Source organism: Talpa europaea, assembly GCF_964194135.1.
Source record: "Talpa europaea genome assembly, chromosome: 15".
NCBI lineage: Eukaryota > Metazoa > Chordata > Mammalia > Eulipotyphla > Talpidae > Talpa > Talpa europaea.
This window is the reverse complement of record NC_140083.1, coordinates 23536369-23563812: the sequence shown is the minus strand read 5'-3', so window position 1 is coordinate 23563812 and position 27444 is coordinate 23536369. Positions and strand designations below refer to the sequence as shown.

The 27444-nt window shown below is 34.9% G+C and overlaps 1 protein-coding gene across 1 annotated transcript; it reads right to left on the bottom strand.

Moving 5' to 3' along the window:
* RASSF9 (Ras association domain family member 9) lies at positions 1–27444 on the bottom strand (the record flags this gene model as incomplete). The annotated part of the gene is made up of 2 exons (XM_084254646.1): positions 1–1261; positions 27398–27444. The coding sequence occupies 2 exons, from the start codon at positions 27442–27444 to the stop codon at positions 1–3; spliced, it is 1308 nt and encodes a 435-aa protein (XP_084110772.1).

Genomic DNA, 27444 nt, shown 5'->3' with positions numbered 1-27444 from the left:
TTATGTTGACAGCAACATCATTTCTCCTACAGTTGTCTCTGAGTCCTGACTATGGTTAGAGCTGATACCAGTGTCTGAGTCTGTGTCATTGGTATATGTGTTCGATATTCTTTGAGTAAAGGGAGGAACTTCTCCACAGCTGTTGGGAACCTCTGATTCCTTGCCTCTGTTTTCCTTTACCTGGCACCCATCTTTGTTGCTAATATGAAGTGAATTGAACTCCTTGGCAAGGAGTTCATATTCTTTTGCTTTCATCTGAAGCAATGAGTCACTGTATTTAATCTCTTTCTGGATGCCGCTCAAGTGAGAGTGGATTTTTAAACCAGCTTTCATGCTTTTCTCTAAATCACACTTAACACTTTCTAAATTTGAGCTTTCAAGTTCATTTGCAGCTGTGCCTTCTGCATCTTCATTTATCTCACTGCAAACGCTTTTTACCTCTTTTTCTATTTCAGCTGAGAGCTTGTCAATGAGCATTCTGTAATATGTTAGTCGTTCTTCCAGATGTACAATTCCGTCACTTTCACTCAGGTCCTCCAGAATCTGGATTTCATCATACTGTAAGTCAAGTTTTTGCTCAACTTCTCTGAAACTGGGCATTAAGTATGCATCCTGGACATAATTCTCTCCATCATTTTCTACCCGATCAAGGTGGAACTTAGCTTCACACTTTTCAATTTCCAGATCCAGCTCTTTCATCCTCTTGACTTGCTGATGAATAGTATGGTCCTGGGAAATAATCAGATGAACTAATGTCTCCATGTTATCTCGATCCTGGGAAACAGTGTCCTGCTTAATTTTAGCCAGCTTCCTGAAAGTCTTCCTGACTATTCTTTTTTGTTTATCTGGTGGTAATGTCTTCATATAATTTGCTGGGCTGAGTTCCCACAGCTTTTCTGTGTTTTGCACTAATTTGGCTTCTGCTGTCCTCCACAAAGGCACTGGCAGAAAAGCATCTGCTTTCACCAAAACAAATTGCATATTGGGCTGCTCATCTCCCCAGGCTTTCCAAAGCTTCAGGATTCTAGTGAGTGGAGGAAGAGCCCGCTCAGAGCCTCTCCACTTTTCTATGATGCAGTAATCGCTGGGCTTCCCCAGAAGGAATCGTTTCTCTCCAAATGTAGTCTCATGTTCCTCAAGCAAAGCCTGGATGACATCAGCAGAGGTGGTGCGTTTAGTTAACCCACAGACAATCTTCTCTTCTTGGCAAACCCAAACCACAATTTCCTTCTCTTCTGAATCCATGTCCTTAGTTGGAGATCTGAAAGAAAAACAAAACACATTATATTTCTGTCATCACCTATGTAAACTCAGAAAGATGGTTTAACTTTAATACCCTTTCTAGATTTTATGCTGAATGAGAGAGGCATTTTGAGGTTTGAGGGTACATGAGAATCAGTTATCCTGCAAGTAAAAAAAGTTTAAACCATGGAAAACCTTTTAATTTCCTTTTTTATTTCCTAGCGGGTCCTATAAAGAACAAATTGTCATCAAAGACAAGTGAAATTATTTTAAAGTTTCTTTAAAACTTAGACATAATTACAGTTAGAACTGTTGGAGTTAAGGCAATAACCAAAGTGGAGATGAAAAAGAGGACATAGAATTTTTGCTGGAGCCTTAAGACTAGGGGACCTGGGAAGCATAGGAAAGAATGGTAGGATGATACTGGTTAAAAAGAGTCCATTAATGAAAACAGTCATTCTTTCATTTAACAAATGTTTATTGTATGCCAACTATATGTCAAGACCTGCGTGTCAGTGCAAAAGATAAAAAAAAAAAAAAAAGGAAACAAGGATTCAGACATAAATGTGTAATTAATTCTATAGTGGTAAATGCTAAGAAGAAAATTAAACTGGATGAAGGAAACAGAATGACTGAGGAAGGGGAGGCCTGCTTTATTTCAATTAGAGTACTTAGAAGAGGTAAGTCTAAGAAGGTCACATTTGAATAAGGACATAAATTATGAGTAGGAGGCAGCTGGAGACCCGAGGGATAAATTCCAGGAAGAATGAGCAGCAGGGCAAGTGTCATGAATTATGTTCCAGGGACAGAAATAGCATGAATGTATTTGGAGACTGAGGATAGTGGAATTGGGGTTATTGGTGGGAGAGGTCAAATCTTGAGCCACAAATAATGAGATCTAGCAGAAAGGCAAAGTTTTGCAGGCCACGCTAAGGCATTTAGATTTTGTTCTAATTTTATTGAGAAACCACTGGACTGTTATAAAAAGGTAAAGTAGAAGCAGGAAGACCTAGATCGAAGGGTATTACAACAATTTAAGAAAGAGTCAAATTGCTGAACTATGATTTTGTAGTAGCCTAAACAGAAAATGAAATAGGACATAAGGTCTTTAAGTAAACAACTGATCACCTGTATTCACCTCAGCCTATACTACATTTATGTTGGAAACTGAGACACAGAGATCATGGAATCCGTTTGCATTGTTGAATAATAATAGAGATGTACATGATCATTCTCTGATACTTCCATGACCTCTGCTTCAACTGACAGTCTCTGGTCTTGGAAGGACCAAGTTCTTATTTGTTGTGGCTTCCCCAATGATCTGCTAGTTTTCAGTTCATTTGGATAATGTAACACTAATGAACAGGAAGCACAGTCAGTAATACTATTATTATTTCCACATTATATATGAGAATATTTGTGCCTTTATTGATAACATCATATTCTGACTGGTTTCACGTGTTCTTTTTTCTTTCAAGTTTTTCCTAAACATTCTTGTATTTTCTTGGATCAGTTATTTCTAAATATTTTGAGGAATTTTTACCACTATCATCAAACCAGATAATTTGCAAAAATTCTGCCACTTGACTGAACATGTTTAAAAGTAATAAGCATTCATTACTAAATTTAGGCAATAAATCTTCCATACCTAGTTAAAAGTTTCATTATGTTTAAATTTGACTTTGTAGCAGGCTTATGATTTTGAAAACTATATTTTCTAGTATGGTTCCAATTGAGTTCCTATTCATTCAACAAATATTTTCTAAGAACCTCCTCTGTGGTTGACACTGTCATGGAAATATGGATGTTAGCAAGACCTTTGATTTATAAACTGTAACCCTAGCTTATTGTGGGAAACAATGGCTGGATTGGGGTCTGACTTTAGTGTCAGTTCTAGCACTATGTTTCTTATTACATCAGTGGTTTCCAAAATCTAGACTGATGACCTTCAGCATCTTTTCATAGAAAATTCAAGTAAGAATACAAAAAGGATAGAAAGTAAGTATTCACCAAAATTAAACCAATATAGGAATCTTAAACACAAATTTTTTGAAATAATTGTTTTCATGTGGTCACCTACGTAAGCAAGCCTTATTATCTGATATAAGAACTTAACACTTAGAACTGGCACTAAATAAAATGCTCCCTTACCAACTTTTGGAAATCTGCTCTTTAGTAGAAGTAATGACAGCTACGATAGCATACACAACAAAAGCTTAAAAATACAGTCCTATACAATGCTGTAAATCATTGCAGCCTCCACTAGAAAACATCACCAAAAAATACAAATATAGAAAGATAAATTGTCAAGTAATATAATGTAATAAACAGTTACTTAATCATTGAAATCGAAAAGTTGGGACATCCAATTCTAATGACAACAGGGCATGCTATTTCAAAATAAAAAATATACATGCATGGCATGCCTAAGTGATATCTTTGTTTTGCTTTATCTTGTTTTTATTTCTTGGGGGGAGAGGATAACATTTTTACTGGGTATTAAACTACCCAGAGATTATATTAAAGTCACATAAAACTGAAAACTCATAGATCTTTAATTTATAAAATATCCCCTCTCAGTAATTCACCTCTAGTTTCTAATTTTAGCCTAGAATTTCAGTTACATTTATAAACAACCTCACTGTCTATGTGATTAAGATTATTTTTCTTTTTCTTTTCATCTACCCATAATTCACACTTATGCACTCATTGCTACTTAATAGCAAAAATTAAAGTTTTTCTTGTATATTGAAAATGTTTTTCAATAATTACTATTTCCAATCCAACAACATTACTTTTATTTTAGACTTTTCTTGTGTTGTAGCATTCTTGATTTTAAGAATGGTATTTGGCAGTTACTAATATCCTCATTTTACAGATGAAAGAACAGATACAAATGCAAGGTAAATAGTTTGCCTAAAGTCACAAAGGTAGAAAATAGAATCATTTCTCCCAACTCTGGCATTAAGCAACTCCACAGACATTTCTAGTAGAATCCAACTCTACAGCTTATCCATGAAAATAAATTACAATAGCATGTATGACTCCTAACTAACAACTACTTCTCCATTTATAAACTGATTACATTTCAAGTTATTTTCAACTAAATTGTCTGAAACTCAATGCATCTTTCCCTGTAAGATTAATGTTCGCTGCCTGCTATCATCAGTCAGATTCCTGGTTTGAATGCTTATAGGTAAAGTATAAATTTCCCTCTTTTCCTCTCCATACTTATTTTATTTGAACATCCTGTATAAAGGAAAGTATTGACAGAGCCTCTTATATCTGAGTGACACATGAAGGGAAAAGGAGCAAGAGACTGACCATAGATGATAAGGCCACACAGATGGCAGTTGCCGCAATGGGTGTTTCAAGATATTGCAGGAGGGAGCAACCAGTAGGTGAACTTCTTGATTTCCTGATGAGATTATATAGGAATATCATAGATGTGTATAAGTTTAGATTATTTTAAATCAACTAGTTATAAAATGTGGATAAAACTTGGCCATCTTTATCCACTTATCCAGATGAAAAGGGCACTGAAGTTGGGGCATAGCAGAATAAATCAAAGAGCAACATTTACTCCTATTTTATAGAGGACAATAAAATGTAACTGAAATTTGATGTACAAAACTTATCAGGGTCAATATTTCATAGTAAGTCTTACTTCCAAAACAGTAACAATTACTAAAGTGTTAATTTATTAAGAATAACTTAAGACTTGGGCCTCCCCGGTGGCGCAGCGGTTGAGCGCTGGGTTGCGAAGCTGCCCGCGGCCTCTGCGGCGCCGGTTCGATCCCCGGCTGCTCCCCCGCCACCGGAGGAGGGTCCCACATGGCGCGCAGACCTCTCCTGCCGCCCACTGCTCCGCTCAGCAGTGTACTTCGGTCCTTCTGCCTGCTCTGCTCCCCGCTCTGGCTCTGGTGAATTCTCTCACCCTCCCGCACTTCTGACTGTACCCAGTGCATGTATAAACAAACAAACAAACAAATAAATAAATAAATAAACATGCCTCTATTAAAAAAAAAAAAAAAAAGAAAATTCTTTAAAAAAAAAAAAAAAGAATAACTTAAGACAATGATTCTAAAATCAAGTATATAAACACTAGAACATATATAGATATTTGTAGAAATTATTTGGACTTTCTGGGTGCATTTTCTATGTCTCAATTCTTTAATGCCTAGGCTAGCCCAGAAAGCATGATATTAACACAATCCATATATAGGAGCAATGCTAAGTGAAATTTTGTTATTGTTTGATTCTATAATCACATAATAATCCACACCTGGAAATGGAAAGTTAGATATTTTTTATCCAAACACTGGTGGCACCTGAGCCTGCCTGGAGATTGTGATGGCAAGATCCTTCAAACTGAAGAATGAAGAACTATTAAGCTTTGGGAGCATATCTGAATACTGACTCACTACCCAAAGACTTGTTCATGTGGCCTTTTTATTACTATAACTTATTCTTTTTGCTGAAGTTTCTCTCTTTTGAAACGTGGATCTCCCATCCAAGTATCAACAGGTCAAGTGCTGTAGAATCAGGACCTGCTTGCACTTCATGGAATCTTATCACTCAAGTTCTAGATTCCAAGTTCTGGGCCAGTGCTGCCAAGAAACAACTGAACTCCAGTGTAATGTTTAATTTTCCTTTAACACATAAAGGGTGAAATCACAATGAATTAAACAAATAACTGCCACAGGTGATTCTTCCCACCCCATCCCACTGTGGTGAGGATATTTCACAATCTGTGGAGACATTTCTGGTTTTCAAATTGGGGTTTGGAAATACTGCATGTAGTAGGTAGAGACCAGGAGCATAAACATTCTGCAGTGAACAGAACAGACTCCTCATAGGAAAGATAGGTCTAGCATGTAATGTCAATATTGTCATGTTATTCAGGAATTCTGTTTTAGGTTTGTAACAAAATATGCTTTTATCATTGCTTCATTTTCACCCCCTTTTCTTGCACCTTACATAGATCTAACAGCAAAATAAATATGTGAAGGCAAAAATAACAAACAAGGAGAATCCTATCTATTTCAAGTAACCTAAAATAAATGATGAAAGTTGGCATTTTGTTTAATATAATATAATTGAAAATTTTGCTCATTTTATCCCACAGTCAATCTTCATGCTTATTATTTATAATACTGCCCAACTGAACTTCCCTTTGTTGATCCCAAAGCTAGAACTCAGAAATATTTATGTTTGCATTTAGATGCTTCAGAAATATAAACATTCAGAATAGGATAAATTTCAGTTCAGGAAAACTTAACTACACAGGCCAGTAAATTTTTCTTCTTCATTAATATATATTATTTGAGCATCTGGTCACCAAAAATAGAGAGTGGATAGTGGGCTGAAAAGACATGTAGATAAAATAGGAGAACAGTGAAGTGCCAGGATTGTGGAAAGTGTTGAGAGTCAGCACAAGGAATTTTCATTGTATTTCACTCTTACTCCTTCTTTGCAACCTATTCTGGAAAGCTTCTTGGAAAGAGGGGACCAACAAAGACAAAAATTAAGAAAAGAGGTTTCTAGGAACCCAGAGTTTGGAAAAAGAGGAGGCCCAGACAATATCTGCAGTTTTAAAAGGGATAAATGGAAATTCTCAGAAACAATTGTTGGAGATGAAAAAAGGAAATCTTTGTTATCATCTAGTTAAGGTTAGAGATGCGGTAGGCATGTAAGATATAACTAGGGAAATCAGACACAGCCTTTAAAAATAGGTGAGGGGCAGGGTGCGAACATGTACAATTACAGAGACTTGAACCTATAACCCCTGGAGGAAATATAAAGATGTAAACCTACTTTATGTCAATAAACATCATTTGGCTAAAATTTAAAAAATGCATTTAAATGCATTTAAAAAATGCATTACTAATGGAACTACATTAACTATAACACTGTCTTATTTTAATTATTCATAAGACACTTTGCAATCAATATTGTCTGAAGTGACCATTATTCAAATAAGTTCACATATCATACTACATTAAAAACTTGTTTTTTTGTGTTTTCTGATTATTGAACACAAAACAGGGGTTACTAATATTCAACATTTTCAGTCTTTTGGCTAAGTTAAGATATTGCCATAATATGATTTTTTTCCATGCAGTTGATTGTAACTAAATTCCTTTAAAACTTTTCCTTCCAGAAAGAAATAAAAATCACATCCCTGATATTTTCTTAACACGTAATGCAATTAATTTGTTATAAAATATTGATTAAGCCTCTGTACACATTTATACTCTCAAAAGGTAGAGGTATATTTTATCCTGACATCACTCTGCAATTCAAAGCCAAAGCAAGGAACACAGTGAGATTTAATACAACATATATGACTCATCTATATCCATCTTGTATACTGATATATGCAATATAAAATACAATACAGATGGAAAAATTTCTACACAGAGATTCTCATCTAACAGGAAATAGATTTTAATGCCATATAATAGAGTTTTCATGGAAAACAGAGATGATTGTGAAGTTACGAAAACCTATTTTAGTCTTTTCTCAAAACATCTTACATTAATAATTAAGTCTTAAATAATGAAAATAACCTTTCAATGTATAACACTCTTTATGTGGCATTTATATCAAAAACATATCAGCAAATAACACCTGAAGACAGAAAAACTCAACAATGCAAGGTTCACAAATGATAATTAGGAATGGGAGCTATAAACCAATAATGGGAAATTTGATTTCAGTGTATTTATCTTAGGCTGAATAAAAGCATATAATTCACTAAAGATTAAAAATTGGTGAAATTAAAGAGAATTTTTTCTAAATTATGTGTGGTACATAATACAAGAAGTAATAAATTGATATTTGAGTTTACAAATCTAAATCTATAAAAATTATTAACTTTAAAAATGCTGAAGATACCATAATCAGTTTGTAAGTTCAAAGTTTAAATCACAGCTATTTTTCAACTAAAATATCTCACTTCTAAATTTTACAGGATCTTTTTCCAATAATCAAAATTATCACAGTATAGCTATAATTATTTGAGCTAATAAATTACCTTGCCTCAACATTATTATGTAGCAGAAAAATTAACATTCTGTTTGATATGATTGGGTCACTTTGTAATGAAAGAAAACGAATGACTCAAATACAGATTTAGAAACAAAATTGGGTAAAGATAAAAGTATAAATGTATGCTTTTGAAAAAGACTAATGTAAATTATTTGAACCCTTCTAAGGTAGTTAACCTCCCAATAAATAGCCCATTTTGAAATTTGATATGTGAATTTTTATAAATTGCCTCAATATTCATTTGTTCATGGAACTTTAGTTTTAGAAATTGTGAATATATGCTGAGATTAAAATAAATATGGAAGATGCAGTCATCTTATGTTCAGGAATTTGCCATATAGCTAAGAAGGAGAAAAGATATGATTAGAAGAAGAAATTTAAAAAATTCAAGACCATCTTGAAAATTATTTGAAATCAGGAGATAATACTCTGTACAAATGTGCTATAAAATTTTAAGAATAAAAACAAAGTAATATTTAATACATAATAAAAGACATAGAATTTGACCTCAGTACCTTCAATTCATTTTTAATTCCTATACCTTTTTCTAGAAAGTCATATTAAGTTAAAGAGCATCAAGAAATTTAATTTGGGAGAGATGTTGTAAAATTTTGTAGGTAAGGAAGACCCTTTCAAATTGTGACTTAGTATGATTATGTGTGAGGCTGATAACTGTAAAACAGATAGTTTTGTTTTGTTTTGTTTTTTTAAAGATTTACCTATTTTTATACAAGAGCTGGGGTACAGGCCAGAGGTGTGGGAGAGTGAGAGGATTCACCAGAGACCGAGTCGGGAACAGAACAGGCAGACAACAGAAATACACTGCTGAGGGTAGCAGTGGGCACGACAAGAGAGGTCTGCCACGCCATGTGGGAATCTCCCTGGCCGGCCGGGAATCTAACCCAAACTGCAGAGGCTGCGGGACAGCTTCACAGTGCAGTGCTCAACCCACTGTGCCACAGGGGAGGCCCAAAACAGATAGTTTTAGTAAGGGTAGTTTTAAATTAGTAAGGTGACTAAGAAAACATGGTGGGGTGTGAAAGGATGAACTCGGTAATAATGCTCACAATTATTGAATGCTGTAAGTGCTTCAAATGTTCAAATCATTTAATCCTCATCCCAAACCACTCAGAGAGGTACTATAATTATCCCCAGTTTTGAATAGGTACATATAATTATTCACACACTCAATTTTCTTGAAATTAAATCTCTAGCCTTCCCCCATTGCATTATTAGTCTATACAGCATCATATTCTGTTGTATAAACTGTTGTCATTTTATTTTTAAATTTTATAGTGTTTAAATATATCCAGATTTCAATTTTCTCATCTGAATACCACCCACTTCACTATGTTTTAATAAATAGAAAATGAGACAATGTACATAAAGGTCACAGGCCAGAGGCTGATATACAGTTAACATTCAGTAATTGTTAGTTGCCTTTCTGCTTTAGACAACCAAAAGAATGAAGAGAATCACAGTGTGGTCATACGAAAACCACTAAAATACTGTGTACTTATTTGTAATCATCAGCACATTGTTTATTTTTCAAATGTGCAAAGCTAAATGTCATAGGTAGTTTTTGAAATTAAACTTTGAAAGAGATAAGTTATACAGTTAATTTTCTAGGTTTATCTAAACTTGTCAAACTTGTTCAAATAAATATGGAAAATATTTCACTGGACTAGTAATTATAGGCATTGACCACATACAGCCCTCTGCCTGTTTTTGTGTAGGCCGCAAGCTAACAGGGATTCTTACACTTTAAAATGTTTTTTTTTAATTAAAAAAAAGTCTTTATAACACATGAGAATTATATGATTCAAATTTCAGTGTCCATTTTGAGTGATAAAAGGCTTGGATATAAGACCTGAAACCATAAAATGAATCCAAAGAAATAGACAAAATACTCTACAACATATGCCTCAGTGATGGCTTTGTGTATTAGTCTCCAACAGCAAGTGAAATAAAGGAGAACATAAACAATTGGGACTACATCTATACTGCAAAAGAAAAGAAAATACCATAGATGGGAGAAAATATTTGCAAACCACACATCTGACATGTGGTTGATATCCATGATCAACAAAGAACTCATACAACTCAATGAAAAAAAACAAATAACCCAGTCAAAAAGTAGGCAGAAGAACTAAATAGGCACTTCTCCAAAGAAGACATACAGATGGCCAACAGGTACATGAAAAAATGTTATCATCACTATCATCAAAGAATGCAAAACAAAACCACAATGTGATACCACCAGTGAGAATGGTCTACATTCATAAAGACCAGAAACAAGTGTTGGTGAGGCTGTGCTGGGAATATTGCCTGGTTCAGTCCCCATGGAAAACAGTATGGAGGTGTCTCAAAAGATTAAAAATAAATCTACCATAAGATCCTGCAGTTTCACTGCTAGATATCTACTTGAAAAAATGCAAAAATACTAATTTGAAGAGACATATGCACGCCTATGTCGATTGCAGTATTACTTACAATAGCCAAGTTATGGAAACAAGCTAAGCACCCAAAGACAGCTAAGTGGATTAAGACAATGGAATACTAAAAAATAAACTCTTAACTTTTGCAACATGTGTGGAACTGGAGGGGATTATGCAAAGTGAAATAAGTCAGAAAGACAAACCCTTCTAAAATAATATTTTTTGGCTTTCTTGAATTAATAGTAGATAAATACTTAATAATATAATAATGATAATAGTACTTTGACATTAAAGTTTTAGGTTTTGAATAAGACTTGTGATTGCTTTAATATAATTTTTGATATTAGGTTTTCTGCTTTAAATAGCATTGTGACAAAAAATTAAGATTTTTAAAATGCTCTCTTCAAATTCTGACAGAGACAATTGATCAGAGACTTTACTTGCACAGGCGAATGGTGGCAACTGATGGGATACTGTCCAGTGCTTTTTCTTATATTGATGCAGCCACTGAACAGAATTTGAGTAATCTCATCTCTAATTATCCTTTCAGGGTATGAGCATTATTTCAATCTAACAGTTCTTTCTTTCAATTGACAAATGTAATAGTGATACTTCTTAGGATAACTTGAATAGATTTCAAATCCAATTGAACTTTATAATATACACTTCAAAGTGATAATGAAGCTCAAGAATATACAGATATTGCCCTATAGTCTCAGAAATTATTATTTTTGTTTGTTTTAATATAATCATTTTTAAAATGTAATCACAGTCCTGTAGTCTGAGAAAGAGATAATCAGACTTTGTCAGCCATAAATAATACAGATCTTTTCTTAGGTTGCTAAGAAAATTCAAAACACTCTTTTGATAGATGAAGCATGAAAAGCTGGACTATCCATGAGTTTTCACTAACACAAACTGTTAACATTTTATTTAAATAATTTTAAATCTGGAATACTTCAGAAAATTAAGTATTGTATATAAAAATAAGTCAATCAAAAATTAATACAAAAGAAAAATTACCCTGAAAGTTAGCATTACACATAAACATATACATAGAAAATATTACTAGCTTAATGCTCTACTAACTCCGCTTAAATTTTTTAGGAAGCATAATATGAGCCAGTAATGCAGGATAAGAAAAACCCTAAACATTTCATAACTGGAGGGTAGCTATAGTAGGTAATTCCCATAAACAGAGAAAAGGGAAGAGATTGCATAAAGAATGTGTACTGGAGACTGCTGGAGGTTAAGTAAACTGGGCTCATAGTTCAGATTCCGGAAATTGATTATTATCACAATGTAAATATTTAACAAGTAGTAATTACCAGATGAAATGCTGAGAAAATAGCTAATCTCATTGGAAATTCTAGAACTTCCCAGTGTTGCATGTGCCTAGCAAATATCTAAATTTCCTTATTGATTTGTCCTTTTTAGAAAAATATTTCATAACAACAAAGCATAAATTTATTCATTAAGGGAAAGCGATCTAGCCTGAATATTTAGTTTAATGATAGCTGTAGTTATGTCAATTTACTAGTATTACTTTTCCTTTTGGCATCAACCTCCATAATTGGTTTTGTCTTCTTAGTAGAAGATATTTCCCAATGATGGTGATTATAATCTTTGCCTGCAATTGCCTACTTTTCTCTCTCCAAATGTATTCTGAGACATGTTGGCATATTTGAATGACACTAAAAATATGTAAACATTTGAAGTATCCAATAGACTATCTGACATCACAATACCCTGATTTCCCATCTCTGAACGTATTCATTAATAACTGCAATAATTTGTGACTTCCGATTTATCTAAAATGATGTTTTCCACATGAGTCACAAATACATTATCTCCAGAGCAATAACATATTAATAACTTGTAGAAACAAGATTATACCAGGGCCTGTCATGCCATTCTGTTTTTTTTTAAAGATTTATTTATTTATGCACACAAGAACTGGGGTGTAAGCCAGAGGTGCAGGGGGTGGTGAGAGAATTCACCAGAGAGAGTGAGGAGCAGAACAGGCAGATCTACTGAAATACACTGCTGAGGGGAGCAGCAGGCGAGACATGAGAGGTCTGCTGTGCTATGTGGGTTGTTAAGCTCCTAGGCCATCTGCAGGGGATGGAACTAGTGCTGCAATGGCTGGCAATAGCTTAATAGCACTGTCTTTAACCCCTCCACTTTCAGGGAGGCCCTGTCATGCATTTTGTTACGGAAAAAGAGATACTTGAAAATATGATTGATTGGAGAAAAACTGTGGTAATCTATATCAAAGATTTTAAAGTCCATTTTCCTTCTCAAAGTTTTAAACTCTAGGGCCTCCCCGGTGGCGCAGCGGTTGAGCGCTGGGTTGCGAAGCTGCCCGCGGCCTCTGCGGCGCCGGTTCAATCCCCGGCTGCTCCCCGGCCACCAGAGGAGGGTCCCACATGGCGCGCAGACCTCTCCTGCCGCCCGCTGCTCCCCTCAGCAGTGTACTTCGGTCCTTCTGCCTGCTCTGCTCCCCGCTCTGGCTCTGGTGAATTCTCTCACCCTCCCTCCCGCGCTTCTGACTGTACCCAGTGCATGTATAAACAAAAACAAACAAACAAACCAGCAAACAAATAAATAAAGCATGCCTCTATTAAAAAAAAAAAAAAGTTTTAAACTCTAATAAGCTCTGAATTTTGCCTTTACCTCCTCATGGACTTTGCTTTATAATTTACCCCCTTTTAAACTCTCTAATGTCACCCTTTCCTCTGGTCCTTCCTACTATTTCATCACATTGTAGCAATCATTTTTTGAATACATATTGGCCTCAAGTATCTTCCCTACACACACTCAAATAGCAATCCACAGTCACTCTAACTAGGTCATCACTTTCCAGTAACTGCAATCCACCCCAAGTAACTTCCACCATGACCAATCCACAGACACATTTCTTCTGTTTATCAGAGATCTCCTAACTGCCAAACCCAATAGCCACTTTCAGAACTGAACTGACTTGACATCTTTGTATACCCTTCCCTCCCATTCTTGCAGCAATCCAGTTTGACTTCTGTGATTTCATTCTTACATGGTTCTTCCTTTACCTTTCTAGTTTCTCTTCATTCCCACTTGGACCATGCTTCCTCTGTGTATTCAAGAAATGTAGAAGCCATGCAGAGGTGGCCACAAACCCTTAGTGACTCCTTCCACCAAAAAACGTGATTTCTTCCACCTTGAATAGAATTTGGGACTTGCTATGACCAACAGAATGTGGTAAAAACTACCTTGCACAAGCTATGGAGTCCAAGTTTCAAGAACTCTTGCAGCTTCTTTCAATACTGCCCTGAGACTGCTGCTTGATGAGAACGCCTAAACCAAAAGATCTTATGGAGAGGGAGACCCTGTCCCCGAAGCTAGCCCTCACAGCTCAAGAGAAGTCCCAGATGAAACTAGCAAAAGAACCACCCCAGTTTACCCAGAATCAACACAATAATAAATTTGTTTCCAGGCACTAATTTTAGCATTTTTAGCATTTGTTATACAGTAAATGATGACAGATACAAGTGGCATGCCTCAGGTTTCTGTCTGTGATTCATTTCTTGTTACATTGTACACATTCTTATGGGTGACAACTATTTTACCCAACTTTATCATCCAATTTTATGATGATACAGCATGTCCTCAAATAACATTGTTTTGTTATAACCTTGATGAGAAAAAAAAAGAATAAGACCTAGCCAATGCTGAACAGAATGATGTTATTCAAGGATCTGCTTTCAATACATGTGGTTTGGTTCAAAATTGCAGTTTCCAAGAACCTATCAACAATGTTAAGTGAGGACTTAATGTAGTTCCCAAATCTTTTTTTTTTTTTGCCCTTGAGCTCTAGACTCATAAGCCCAACCATGTTTTTTGCATCTTTACTTCATAATTAACCCATAAGGTACCTCAAATTTGACCCAGTAAAGTGAATTAATCATATAGCCCTCTCATATCCCAAGCTATTCCTGATTTCCCTTCTTACTGAATGTAATCCTTCATACCTCCATCTATCTCTCAAGCTTTAAAAATGGGAATCTTCCCAGATTCTTTCTATCTGCCTCATCCCCCTTTAACAACCAGTCACTATGTCTGTTTCACTGTTTTTCCCAACATGAACTGATCCTCCCAATTAATATGCTTAATATGCACCTCAAGCAAGCTGTTCCAAATTTCTTTCTGGTGTCTGACATCTAATATGAAGACAACCTGGCTGTAAATCTATTACCTTATGAATTGCAAGGCTGATTGAACTGCATTTGCCATGCTTTAGTTTTTAATGGACTTTTTTCCATTACCTGTTTCCTTGACCTGAAATACCCCTTGTTCCCTACTCCATCTATCACTTGCTTTGTTTCAGATATTGCTTCCTCCAGGAAAATTCCCTCACCCTCTTTGAATAACCCCATTCCCACCATTCCAGATGAAAATGGGTGCCATTTTTGATGCTTCCACAAAACCCAATGTACATTCAGTAGCAGCATTGTCTACTTTGCCTATTGCTTCTTTTTTTTCTAGTTTGCCCGTCAGGTCCTTGACTGAGCCTTTCATTTGAAATCTTGTGCCAAACATTGTGCATGTTAAATGTTTCTTTTAATTTTCAGAGCACAGGTGGGTAAGTGAAGAGAATTTTTCATTGAACTAGTGCCTGGTGTTTTTTACTATTCTACCACCTGTTTTTGTAAATAAAGTTGTATTGAAATACAGCCATGTCCATGTAGTTATGTATTGTCTCTGGCTGTTTTCACACTGCATTGACAGAGGTAAGTAGTTGAGAAGGTAGATAAAATGACATAAAATACTTCTTTTGGGACTTTTTATGCAACTTCTGATCTACATGAATTTCCTGCTCCCCAAACAGATTTTATTTGTTTAGGTATTATTGAAAACTCCATTATCTACACAACAATTCTGAGTATGATTCTCTAAGATGATAAAAAGGTAAAAATAATGCAGTCTTTAAACAGAAGAAACAAACAATACAGTGGAAGTGATAGCCATGTTTTGAAGCAATTTCAATCAAGGGTTGTGATTAAAGCATCACTGGCAGGATGGGGACTCAATATTTCATGGAGATTGAGTGGGTTTTACATACGATTAGTCAGCCTAAAGGTCCTGACTTGGAAAGGAGTCCCATTCCAGGTGCAGTGTGCTCCACATTAGTCAGTCCCACATAGCTGTCAAAGGGATGGGAGTAGGATGGATGAAAAGCTGCTTTCACAGTCCCATCTCAGGTGCAGGGTGTCCAAACACCAGGTGTTTGGAGGTGGAATATATTTAGAAACATTCAAATGACACCTTTAGTTTCGCACTCTTCATCCTGATGTTCTTCCCTGCCCAAAATGTTTGCCATTTTTTTCTGTTCCTTATGATGACACAACTACCTTCTAAATTATTCAGGCCCAAATTGTAGAGATCATTAAAAGTATTGTGGAAACATCCTGGTAATTGCTAGCCTTCATCCAAGCATGTACAATGGTGTCACATATCTTCTCTTTTTGTGCAATACATCTCTGATTCTCCCCTAACTGGCCCACTCATATTTTTTCTATACTCTTTCCAAATATCCCATTGATTTTATTTTCAAGGTTAATCTTTATGGTCCTATAATTATGTCATTTTCTTGCTCACAAAAGTAAATAATCTATTTGACAAATTACATTAATGTCCTCATGCCAAATATTTTTTTTTTCTTTCTTTGTGTTTGTTCATGACCAGTGTTCTTCTCATCTTTTTATATTCAAATTGTGTCTCTCATTAGGGTTCAGTTTCTGTAAAATCCACAGAAACATTGTTCTGTCTTTCTCACCTAACATACCGCTCTTTCCATAACTCTAATCCCGATCCTTAGGATGTCATATCTTATTGATTACCTCTACTTAGATATTAATAGGTATTTAGATTTAACAAGACCACACCAAAAGTATTAGTATCTCCTCCATTAGCCACCCAATTTTTTTTTAAGATTTATTTTATTTATGCATGCATGCAAGAGCTGGGGTGTAGGCCAGAGGTATGGGGGGTGGAAGGATTCACCAGAGACAGAGTGGGGAGCAGAACAGGCAGACTGACTGAAACACACCCCTGAGGGAAGCAGACAGGAGCAAGGCAAGACAGGAGAGGTCTGCTGCACCATGTGGGTCAGCTCATTGACCGGCCGATTAAACATGTGCTGCAGTGGCTGGCAATAGTTGACAGCACTGTCTTTAATCCCTGCACCGCTGGGAAGGCACCTACAGCAAGTTATTCCAACTAAAAGTCGGACCACTAAATGATCAACATATTTTAAGTAAACTAGTTCTAAGTCTCATGTCTGTAATTAATAATTCTGAGATGAAATTCTTGACTTTCACGACTAGAGTAGAAGACCCGGCAGTTAAACTAGGGGAATACTTCGTGTTCCACTGCTATAAATTGCCTAGCCTCCCACACTGTTAAAAAAGAATCTCAAAGGTCCACTACAGCTTCATAGTGCTTCTTCTAATTGTACTTAGCTCCTTTCTGCATGTGAGATTGTAATTATATGTCTACCCCATGGAAACATCCATTGTTTTGGAATAGCATGTCTCATAGCTTCCAGGCAAATGTTAGGTTTTATGCACAGAACTAAAAATAGGTTCCTTCAGGCTCCAGTGTGGAAGAGTATGATGTCCAAATCCAATGCCCTGCTGCTGGTTCTTAAATTTCTGCAGTTAACTATAAGCATGGATTACAGAGGGATTGACAAAGGTTCACAGTAAATGAGGAGCATTACAATAACTACAATTATTTGGGGTGGCTATAAAATGTCCTGTTAAATGGTTGAGTATAATGTATCAATAAGCCTCAGACTATATAATCAAATCCATTCATTGTACACCATAATTAACAAGCATGAAAATTTGCTTAAATTGAAACCTCTGTCTCCATTAATGGAATTAAGATTGAAAAGACCCACAAAAATAAATTAACTCAATTCTATGAACTAATAAACTGGCCAATTTATTATGATTATTGGAATGAGTGGCAATCAACTACAGTTGACTGATGGTCTAATATTATTATATAAACCATCTTTAAGTTTTCAATAGACTTCCTCAATTGTAATATAATGTTTTCTACCAATCCAAACAAGATTATGGATTTTTGCCAATCTGACTACATTTCTGCCTACTTCTTAATTCTTCTTTTTTGATTATCCTATCTGAGTCAGTCTTAGCTTTGTGTGATTCAGTCCCCTCCTACATCTTTTTGTACATCTTATTGTGTTACATGCTCTTGTCCAAGCCTGTCACCTAACTGTGGGAGTTTAATAAACACTATCTAATTGTGATGATGCTCCTTTTATTTTCCTTACCTCCATTTACTCCTCTCACATACTTTTACTTAAAGTCAACTAAAAACATTTAGCGAGCATCTGCTTTACAGAGAAACAGCCTTCCTCTACTCTAAAAGACTATATTCTCTTTTTCTTAATTATAACATACAGATTGTGATTTTATCCACTTTGTCAAAGACAATTTTCCATGCAAGAGTGATTTTTAAAAGTTCGTGCATGAGATAAATAACTGTAGTACTGTTTTCTCAATTAGTAATTTAATCTCTTAGGAATGAGGCTGTGTCTTTGCATGTCTGATACAGTAACAAATACTATTTACCAGACCTAAATTAAAATTAAAAGACAGCTGCTCACAATACCCATGTAGCTGCCTTACTAGACTTAGAATTATACTGAGCAAAAATTAAATAAGAATGTTAGATACTATAATTTATTAAACAAGTCACATCTTTTTATAGACAGAAATAAATACATTTGACTTTTATCATAATACTATTTTTGTGGTGTTTTTTTCACAATGTGTCATATGTTTTAAGTAAAATAAATTTACAAACGTCAACTTTTCCTGAAATTCTATGCTATTAACTTATCTTGAAAAGGTAAATGAGCAGCAAAAAAAGAATTAATTCTACTCTGCAAAGAATATGTTAGAATCATAGAAACTTAGACATGAAAGGGTCATTAAATAATTCAATTTCTCTTTTTAAAAGAAAAAGAATAAAATAAACTATGTGTCCTATTTTTAAGCAAATTTCTACAAAGATATATAAGGAAATATCTTTTGAATTATGCTATTAAACCTAAAAGTTGTCAAAATTCAAACATTTAATCAAGCTCCAAAAATTGTTTTTGATTAACATTTGCGGACTCATTTGTGTAATTCTGTAATTTATAATTTACCTCTTTGTATCTAGGGAGAAAGAGAGATAAGTGGTGGCACAGAAGTTCTAGTGAATCAAGACTGAGATACTGAAACCTAAAATATTATAGCATTTAAGTTATTAAAAACTTACACAGTGAAAGAAACTATGACTATAACAGAAAGACAGCCTACTAAATGGGAGAAAATATTTGCATACCATACATCTGATAAGGGGCTGATACAAAAAAATACATGAAACTCAACCAGAAAACAAAGAATTCTTAAAAAATGAGCAGAAAAACTAGATACTTCTCCAAGAAAAACATGCAGATAGCTAATAAGCACATGAAAAAAAATGCTAATCATCAGAGAAATGTAAATCAAAGCCACACTGAGCTACCACCTCATTTTCATGAGAATGGTCCATATCAAAATAACAGTCAACAAATGCTGACAAGGATGTGGAAGGAAAGGAAATATCTTACACTGTTGGTAGAAATATAGAATGGTCCACCCCTATGGAAAGCAGTATGAGGTTTCTCAAAAGATTAAAGATGGATCTGCCATATAATCCAGCAATTCCATTCTTAGTTATTTACCAGAAGAATACCAAAATATTAATTCAGAGGCAAACATGCATCCTGTGTGCACTGAAGCACTATTTACAATAACCAAGCCATGGAAACAATCTAAGTGCCCAAATTCTAATGAGTGGCTCAGGAAGATTTGGTATATATCAATACTGGAATACTACTCACCTATAAACAATATAAAATAGAACAACATGGATGGAACTGAAGGGGATTATGCTAGTGAAGTAAGTCAGAAGGAGAAAGACAAAGATAGGATGATTTCACTCATAGGTGGAATACAGAGAAACAAAACAAGGAGACTGACAAAGCTAAATGAAAACAAACCCAGAAAAACTATTGCAGAATTGAGGCTATTTGGTGGGGAAGGAGAGTGGAAATGGGAGCAAAGGGGGAGGCGAGATCTCATGAGCTATGTTGGAGGCTATGAGTGCTTTGTGGTGGGGATGAAGTGGCGACATACATCTGTGAAGGTGTGAAGCTATTCTCTTAAGTCATTTACAGTGTTGTGAACCAATGTTACTGCAATAAAATTTAGATACATGCCATAACATTTTGCATCTCAACAAGGATTGACTATTCATTGAACTTTTATTATATATTAGCAATGTTCTGTGTCTTCCATATATAACCATGTTTAGTCCAAAAACTGAGAGTTTGGAATTTTAGAGAAGAAAAAATGAAATCCTAAATAGATAGGCCATACAGAATAATTGTGAAGAGTATGGATTCAAATCCTGTCTGTCACTTAGTAATTATTGCAGTGTTCCCTGTCTTAGTTACCTCATATATATAATAAGGGAAATAAATGTATCTTATTCACAGCATTAGTTATTAAGTAAATCACTTAGGACAGTAATTTTCATGCAGAGTGTTATAAAAAGTGTTAGCAGAGGTGGCTTTACCTTGAAGCAAATGAAGTTACTTAAGCATAAGAGTTCCCTCATTTGCACAGTCAACTTCCAAGGTACCAGAATGACATTATAATTTTTAAACCAATATTTGTATAATGTTTCACTTAAAGAGCACCCTCACCAGTTGTCACTTGAATTTATTCTTGCATGTTATTATTGTTGTTGCTATATCAGAAAGATTAAGTATTTGTCCCAGGGTACATTACTACTAATAGTAATGGTATAGCTGGGATCTGTCTTAAGTCTATATGACCAAAGAGTTACTATTCTTGGGCCTCGCTGGTGGCGCAAAGGGTTAAGACGTAGTACTGTGAAGCTAACCGCAGCCACTGTAGCATGAGTTCCATCCCCAGCCAAGGAGCAATCCACATGACGCAGCAGACCCCTCCTGACTTGCCCACTGCTCCCCTCAGCAGTGTATTTCAGTCAGTCTGCCTATTCTGTTCTCCACTCAGTCTCTGGTGAATCCCCTCACACCAATTCCTATGCCCCTGCACCTCTGGCCTGTACCCCAACTTTTGTATGCATAAAAATAAAATAAATCCTTAGGGAAAAAAGAAGAATTACTATTCTTAACCAAGATATTCTTCCTGCTTATTTCAAGCATTTGATCTTTGTCTCATCAGCTGTAATGTAACTGTATTTAAACAAAGAGAATGGGGCCTCCCCTGTGGTGCAGCGGTTGAGCGCTGGGTTGAGAAGCTGCCCGCAGCCTCTGCAGCACCGGTTCGATCCCCAGCCACCAGGCAAGGGTCCCACATGGCACGCAGACCTCTCCTGCCGCCCACTGCTCCCCTCAGCAGTATACTTCATCAGTCTGCCTGCTCTGCTCTCCCCTCTGGCTCTGGTGAATTCTCTCACCCTCCTGCACTTCTGACTGTACCCAGTGCTTGTATAAATAAACAAATAAATCTTTAAAAATAATAATAAATAAATAAACAAAGAGAATGGCCTGTCCTTTTATCAAGTAAAACAAAATTTTCCTCTCACCTCAAAAGAAGAAACACTTTACATTCAGCAGAGGGAAGTATAGAAGACAGTTGCCATCATATACCAAGCCTAATGTGTACATTGCTATGTTAAGGGGTATGAAGGGAAGTAAGGACATCCCGAAAGAAGGATGAATTGCCCTGTTCTGTGGTTTTGTTCCTAGAAGAAATCCAGTTTTAAAAACTGAGAAAAAATATATATATATACACATATGATCTACTTATTAGATATGATTGTCATTTGCAAACAAGGTAGAGTTAAGTCCGGGAACAGAGATGATGAAAGGTAGATCTTGAATTTATAGATTCATTCTCTAATTTGCCCATGCATCCATTCAACACAAATGTACCAGTCTGTGCCTCTGATTCATGTATTGCAGAGAGACCAAATCTATTTGGAATAAATATATTTATTAGGCACCTACTCACTGGTTATTTGGAATAGGAACAAAATAGTTAAGGTTCCTACTGTCACAGAGCCTATACTCAATGAGAATTTTTTATGGATATCTGTTTTATGGATAAAAATAGATTTTTTATGTCAATCTATTTATAAAAACAAAAGGCATTGTAGTCTGTAGGTAATCAACCTGTAAGAATCATTTTCCTTCTTTGTCAACATACTTGAAACCTAATGATCTTTCTTATTCCTGAAATATCTTGCTTATCAGAGCCATTGCTAAACATCTTCCCCAGACTCTATTCCAGTCACCTAAAGTAATTGCTTTGCTCTTATGTGACTATTAACTTTAATAATTGTTTTAAATTTACATTCAAACAATATAAAAACAAGTGTAAGTTTACAATAGGCTCCATGGAATGGAATCACAGTCTATTTTAAAGAACGGTAAATAATTAACTCTTAAGAAATCAATGTTATGTTTTGTATATGTTTTGCCAGAGGATGTCTCCTTAAAGCTCCTTGGCAGATACATTCAAAAACATGAGAACACGAAAGTATGCTGAACTTTTTCCTTTCATATATACGTGGTGCAGATAACCTGTTGCCCCATTTTAGAAAGCCAATATGCTAAAAGACAAAGGCATTCCTTGTTGAGAACTGGCATCCTCATACACCTGGAGGAGGTAAACACATACCCCATGTTAACGTTCTTCTGTTTTCAGAACTAAAATCAAAAGAAGAGAACACTTGTATGAATTATTTAAAACTATGATCAAATTTCCGGGAACTACACACCAGCCAAATAACATCAAAACATTCTATCCTATGCAATCCAACTATAAACTTTTTCAACCTTTTTTTTCCCAAAAAAAATCCATTTAAGAACTTTTCACCTTGGTATGTTTCATGAATTTGTACAATACATAATACAACATCTTATGTAGTGGATTTCAAGTTGGCTTATAGTTGCTTAAGTTACAATTCAAGATTTAACTTAGAGCTCAATTTCACCACTGCCACAGTTCTCAGGTTATCTTTGCCAGAGAGAGAACATTCCAGTCATTGTTCTTAATGGATTGTCTGCTGCCAACTAATAACTACTTAAGTTACTAGGTATCATTAGGGGGAATCTCTTTCAGGAATTCCTGGGAACTAAGAAGATGTATATAATCAAATATCTGGCATTTCTGAATCCAATTTTGGGAATACTTTTAATATTCCTTGCAAGTAAAACAAAATAGCACATGCCAGTTTCCCATTTTACAAAGTTCATAAAGGACCATACTTCTGACAATGAGAAAACATCCATATTGCCAAGACTTTTACTCTAAACCACGAAACTTAATTCTTCCGACTGAAGAATGGGGCAGGTTTGGGGGCAATATAAAATATCTGGCTTTTAAAAACTTGGCTAGATATGTTCTATTAATTCAAGAGCAAATTTTAATGCAAATGATTTGTATCAACTATCAAACAATAGAGTTGTATTATTTGCTTTTAATATGTTTAACAATTATATTTTGTATACTTTTTATTTAAATTATTTTATTAAGGTAATGTTGATTTACAACACTGAATCTCTCTTAGGAGAGTAGGTTCATGTTCATACTTCTTCAAATGTATGTTGTTACACCACACCAACACCAGAACAGCCACAGACCTCCACCATAGTATACCCAAGTCCCCAGCTATCCTGCCATCTTTACTTCTTACTCCCCACCCTACATCTCAGCTCTACACTCAGATTTCTAGGGGTTGTAATGGCTTGTTTTTTTCTGTTCCTTTCCTTTATTTCTCTATATTCCATATATGAGTGAGATCATCCACTATTTGTCTTTCTTAGAGCATTCTAATTAATGTTGATGTTATGATGATGTCTGTCATCACCTGTAATGGACAGTCATAGATCCATAGATATAGGAAAAGCCAAGGAAAGTCAAATCTGGCTTAACAGTACATAACAATACTGATAAAGATCTTATCCCCTAAACTAGATCCTTTCCTACTCACTGTTCTCTCCTACAAATCACCTAAACGAAGGATTCAAATTACATGTTTTTGGCAAATATATGGGATATTGCTTGAGTATGGCAATTTTATGCTTCTAAGGTTTGCTGAAAGGTCCAACTAGTCCCCTGAACTCAAAGTTATTAATTAAAACACCAAGGAAAAATAACTGACAACCAAATCCCTAAAAACTTTGTAGTGACTTGCCAGTTTTTTGAACTTAGAAAAAAGTTTGGAACGCTAAAAACAATCAGGACTTTTTAAAAAGTGCTGATTGCTACTTAGAAGCATTAGCTTTCAAAACAATTATTACCTTGAAAATGGGAGTCTAATATGAAGCTAATCACATTCACAAGTGGAACCTATGTGAATACCTAAAAGTAGTAGAATCTATATCCAATAATCAAATATCCTTATGAACATCAACTGACCCCGTGTTTCTTTGGCTTTTGCAATAGCTACCTAGTTAGACTTTTAGAAAACATTTTTAAAATCTTAAATATTTTATTAAAAAGAAAATATCTTGACTCTCCAACAGTTTCATTTCTCATATTGAACAAAAAACTGCTTAAGAAGATAATTCATCAATCTTTGCGATTCAGTAGCAAAATGTTCTATTATCCTGGAACCAAAATTAACATTTCATCTCCTGAGATCAAAAGGTCTTCTGAAGACTACTCTTCCTGTGAAATGTTCTACAATTATAAAAGTTAGGAAGATTAACTCTGATTATAAACATAAAGAATTTTAGATCAGCCCTCTTTCTTTTATTTACATGAAAGTTAAAAATGAAAAGTTTATGTGCTCAAATACAACCATTTTGTGACCAAATTCCCTGAGGATTGTTTCCCAAATTTTTAAATCAGATGCTAGTTAACACTGAGAAATGATTATCTGGTAAAGGAGGATTAACTTGCTTCCCAAATGCATGTAATTATTTTTCTGTCAACTTGGATTATATCAAATGTCAATCAACCCTTCATAAAGTATTCACTTTTGTATTGTAGCTGACATCCGGTGATGAATAAAAATAAAATAATTACTATGCTTTTAGTTTGAGTACAAATTATAATTTTAGTTTACAAAATTATATAAACAAACGTATAGTTAAGTTCATCCCATGCCAGATACACATACGACTAGATAGATAGGCCCTGCCCTCTCCAAGTTTTATGGGTTTTGTTTTTATGCCTCATACTTTGAAGTTTAATTTGTGTTTCATTTGTCATAAAACTCTCAAATACTCATATATTTGAAAATATTTTCAAAGCTAGCTTCTGAGTTTTTGTCTTGGATGACTAAATATCCCTCCCTCTAAGAGGGAACAAAATAAAAAGAACAGGATGCAAAAAAGTTCAATAAACAAACTTTCTCAAAATATTATAATTTTAAATTCCCAATATTCCTCTACAATTCATATTTTCTACTTGAGAAAGATACAATTATGCTCAAATAGTTATTTTAGCTATATAAACTATATATCACGAGGCATACAAATATATTACTGAAATTCTTAGCTTGTGGTCTACAGAAATTTAAAACTATATATTTGAGGGATGCACTGGCATTTACCAGATAACTGTTTATCATCAATTAAATTTTCTATCAAAGGATGAATCGTATGCCATTTAAAAAATTTGGTCTATGTAAGTTAGAGTAGTATTATTTAAGTCATATGAAACCCGGAAAATGAAACTCATAAGCTTAATCATCTAACTAATTTTTGCTTCCAGTTTCACCGTTGTGAGGGTAAAAAACAGTACAAATACAAAGACCTTATCTATAACAATAGTAAACGCTAAAAAAAAAATGCATTAATTCTATTTCAATATTTCCAGACATCATGTGCTTATTCACTGCTCAGTTTGAAATACCCATATTATTAAGTTCCCAACCACTGCTATATTTTAAAATTTTTTGAGGACTGGAGAACCAGAGGTCTATAAGGGAAATCACTCAGTAGAGAATTTGTGCATAGCCTCACTATTGCCACCAAAATAGAAAATGCCATATAAAAAGTGTTTGTATACTCACCTTCTTGAGTGAAAGCTGGTTTTATGAGTTGAGTACATATGACAGCGGCAAAACTGATGTGATGCAAGTGAAATGTGTTCTTTCCTCTCAGGAAAACTCAGGGGTGCATGCAATGTTCATTGCACTGTTATTTGACATACCAGGTACTTTTCCAAAGTAATTTTTATATAGACATATATGTGCATGCACGTACACACATTTTAAATAAATGTACTGCAAAAATAGAGTTACTGAAGAATGTAAAAAAAAATATTAAGCATTTGGGGGGGCAGAGTGAGTCCTCTGGAATACTTTTTAGTGCACTGACACCACTAAAATACAAAATTATTTTTGATAATGATAACCATTACAAACATATTTTTTAAGAAAAACTCAGACCTCTTTCTTTAACTTAAAAATAGTTTCACTAATGACCAGAACTACCAAACTTGTGATATATTACCAAGTAATTAGCATTGAATCAAACTGGTATATAAAGTTTTATAGTATTTATTGTTTTCTGTTCAAAGTCTCAAAGTGAATTCAGTCACTAAATTGTGAATACATTTGGAAGAAGTTTAAAATATTTTTTTTCAGGTAGATATTCATGCACAAAATAAGGAGAAATGCTTTAAAGTTGTATTACTCTATTTTGTCATGAGACACTTTAAAATAATTTTATCATTTCCTACCATGTAATTGTATGCTTTTAAATTTACACTAAGTAAATTATGACAAGTACAAACAGGCATGACTGAAAAAAGAGTTATGGAAAAGCACTTATCAAAATAAATACATTAAAAGGGTAAGGCCCATTTCTAAAATTATCCTAATATTCTTAGGCATAAAGTGTAACTTTTGATGTGTTCATAAAGTATTTGATAGAAAGGAAACACACAACGTGACTCAAGAAAAATAGTGTTTGTGAGCATTTCAGGCTTGAAATAGCAAAGCAAAGCAAATCAGAGGAAAGAATATAAAAAGATCAAGGAAGACAGATGTGTGAATCCTCCTTCAGTGCCTGAAACCACCTAATGTTCTCAAAGATTTCCCAAAGAATCAATTCACAAAAGTTTCTCTACGGAGAATTTTTGCCTTGGGAACTTGACAGGTTTCAGGAATGTCCCATACTGTATCAGCAGTTATGTTTTTTGTTCTAATTAGTGTCTAACAAATTCCAGTTGTATGTTCATCAATATTTTAACTCTTCCTGTAATCTACTATAATTCCAACTGAAGCAAAATCAGGATGGCCATCCTGTCACTCTCCAATATGCAGGGCAACACAAGAGAGATTTCGGGGATGCTGACTGTGGAAAAAGAACAAACCAAAGAGAGGTGGAAGGGGTCAAAAGACTCATTCTCAGCCTCAAAAATGCCAGAGCAGGCCACTGCACTTCATTACCGGGACAGCAGCCTCATCAACTGAACATTCCTAAAAGAAATAGCTCCCTAGGGGCTTTGTTCCCTAAGAACAAGTCCCATCAAATGTAACTACAACAAAACACATAGCTTCACACATAGGCTCTGGAGTATCACAGGCACATACACTCTTGACTTTACCTGTTTTTATGCCGAGTCTTCAGCAAGTTTCTTCCAAAAGGAGCCAT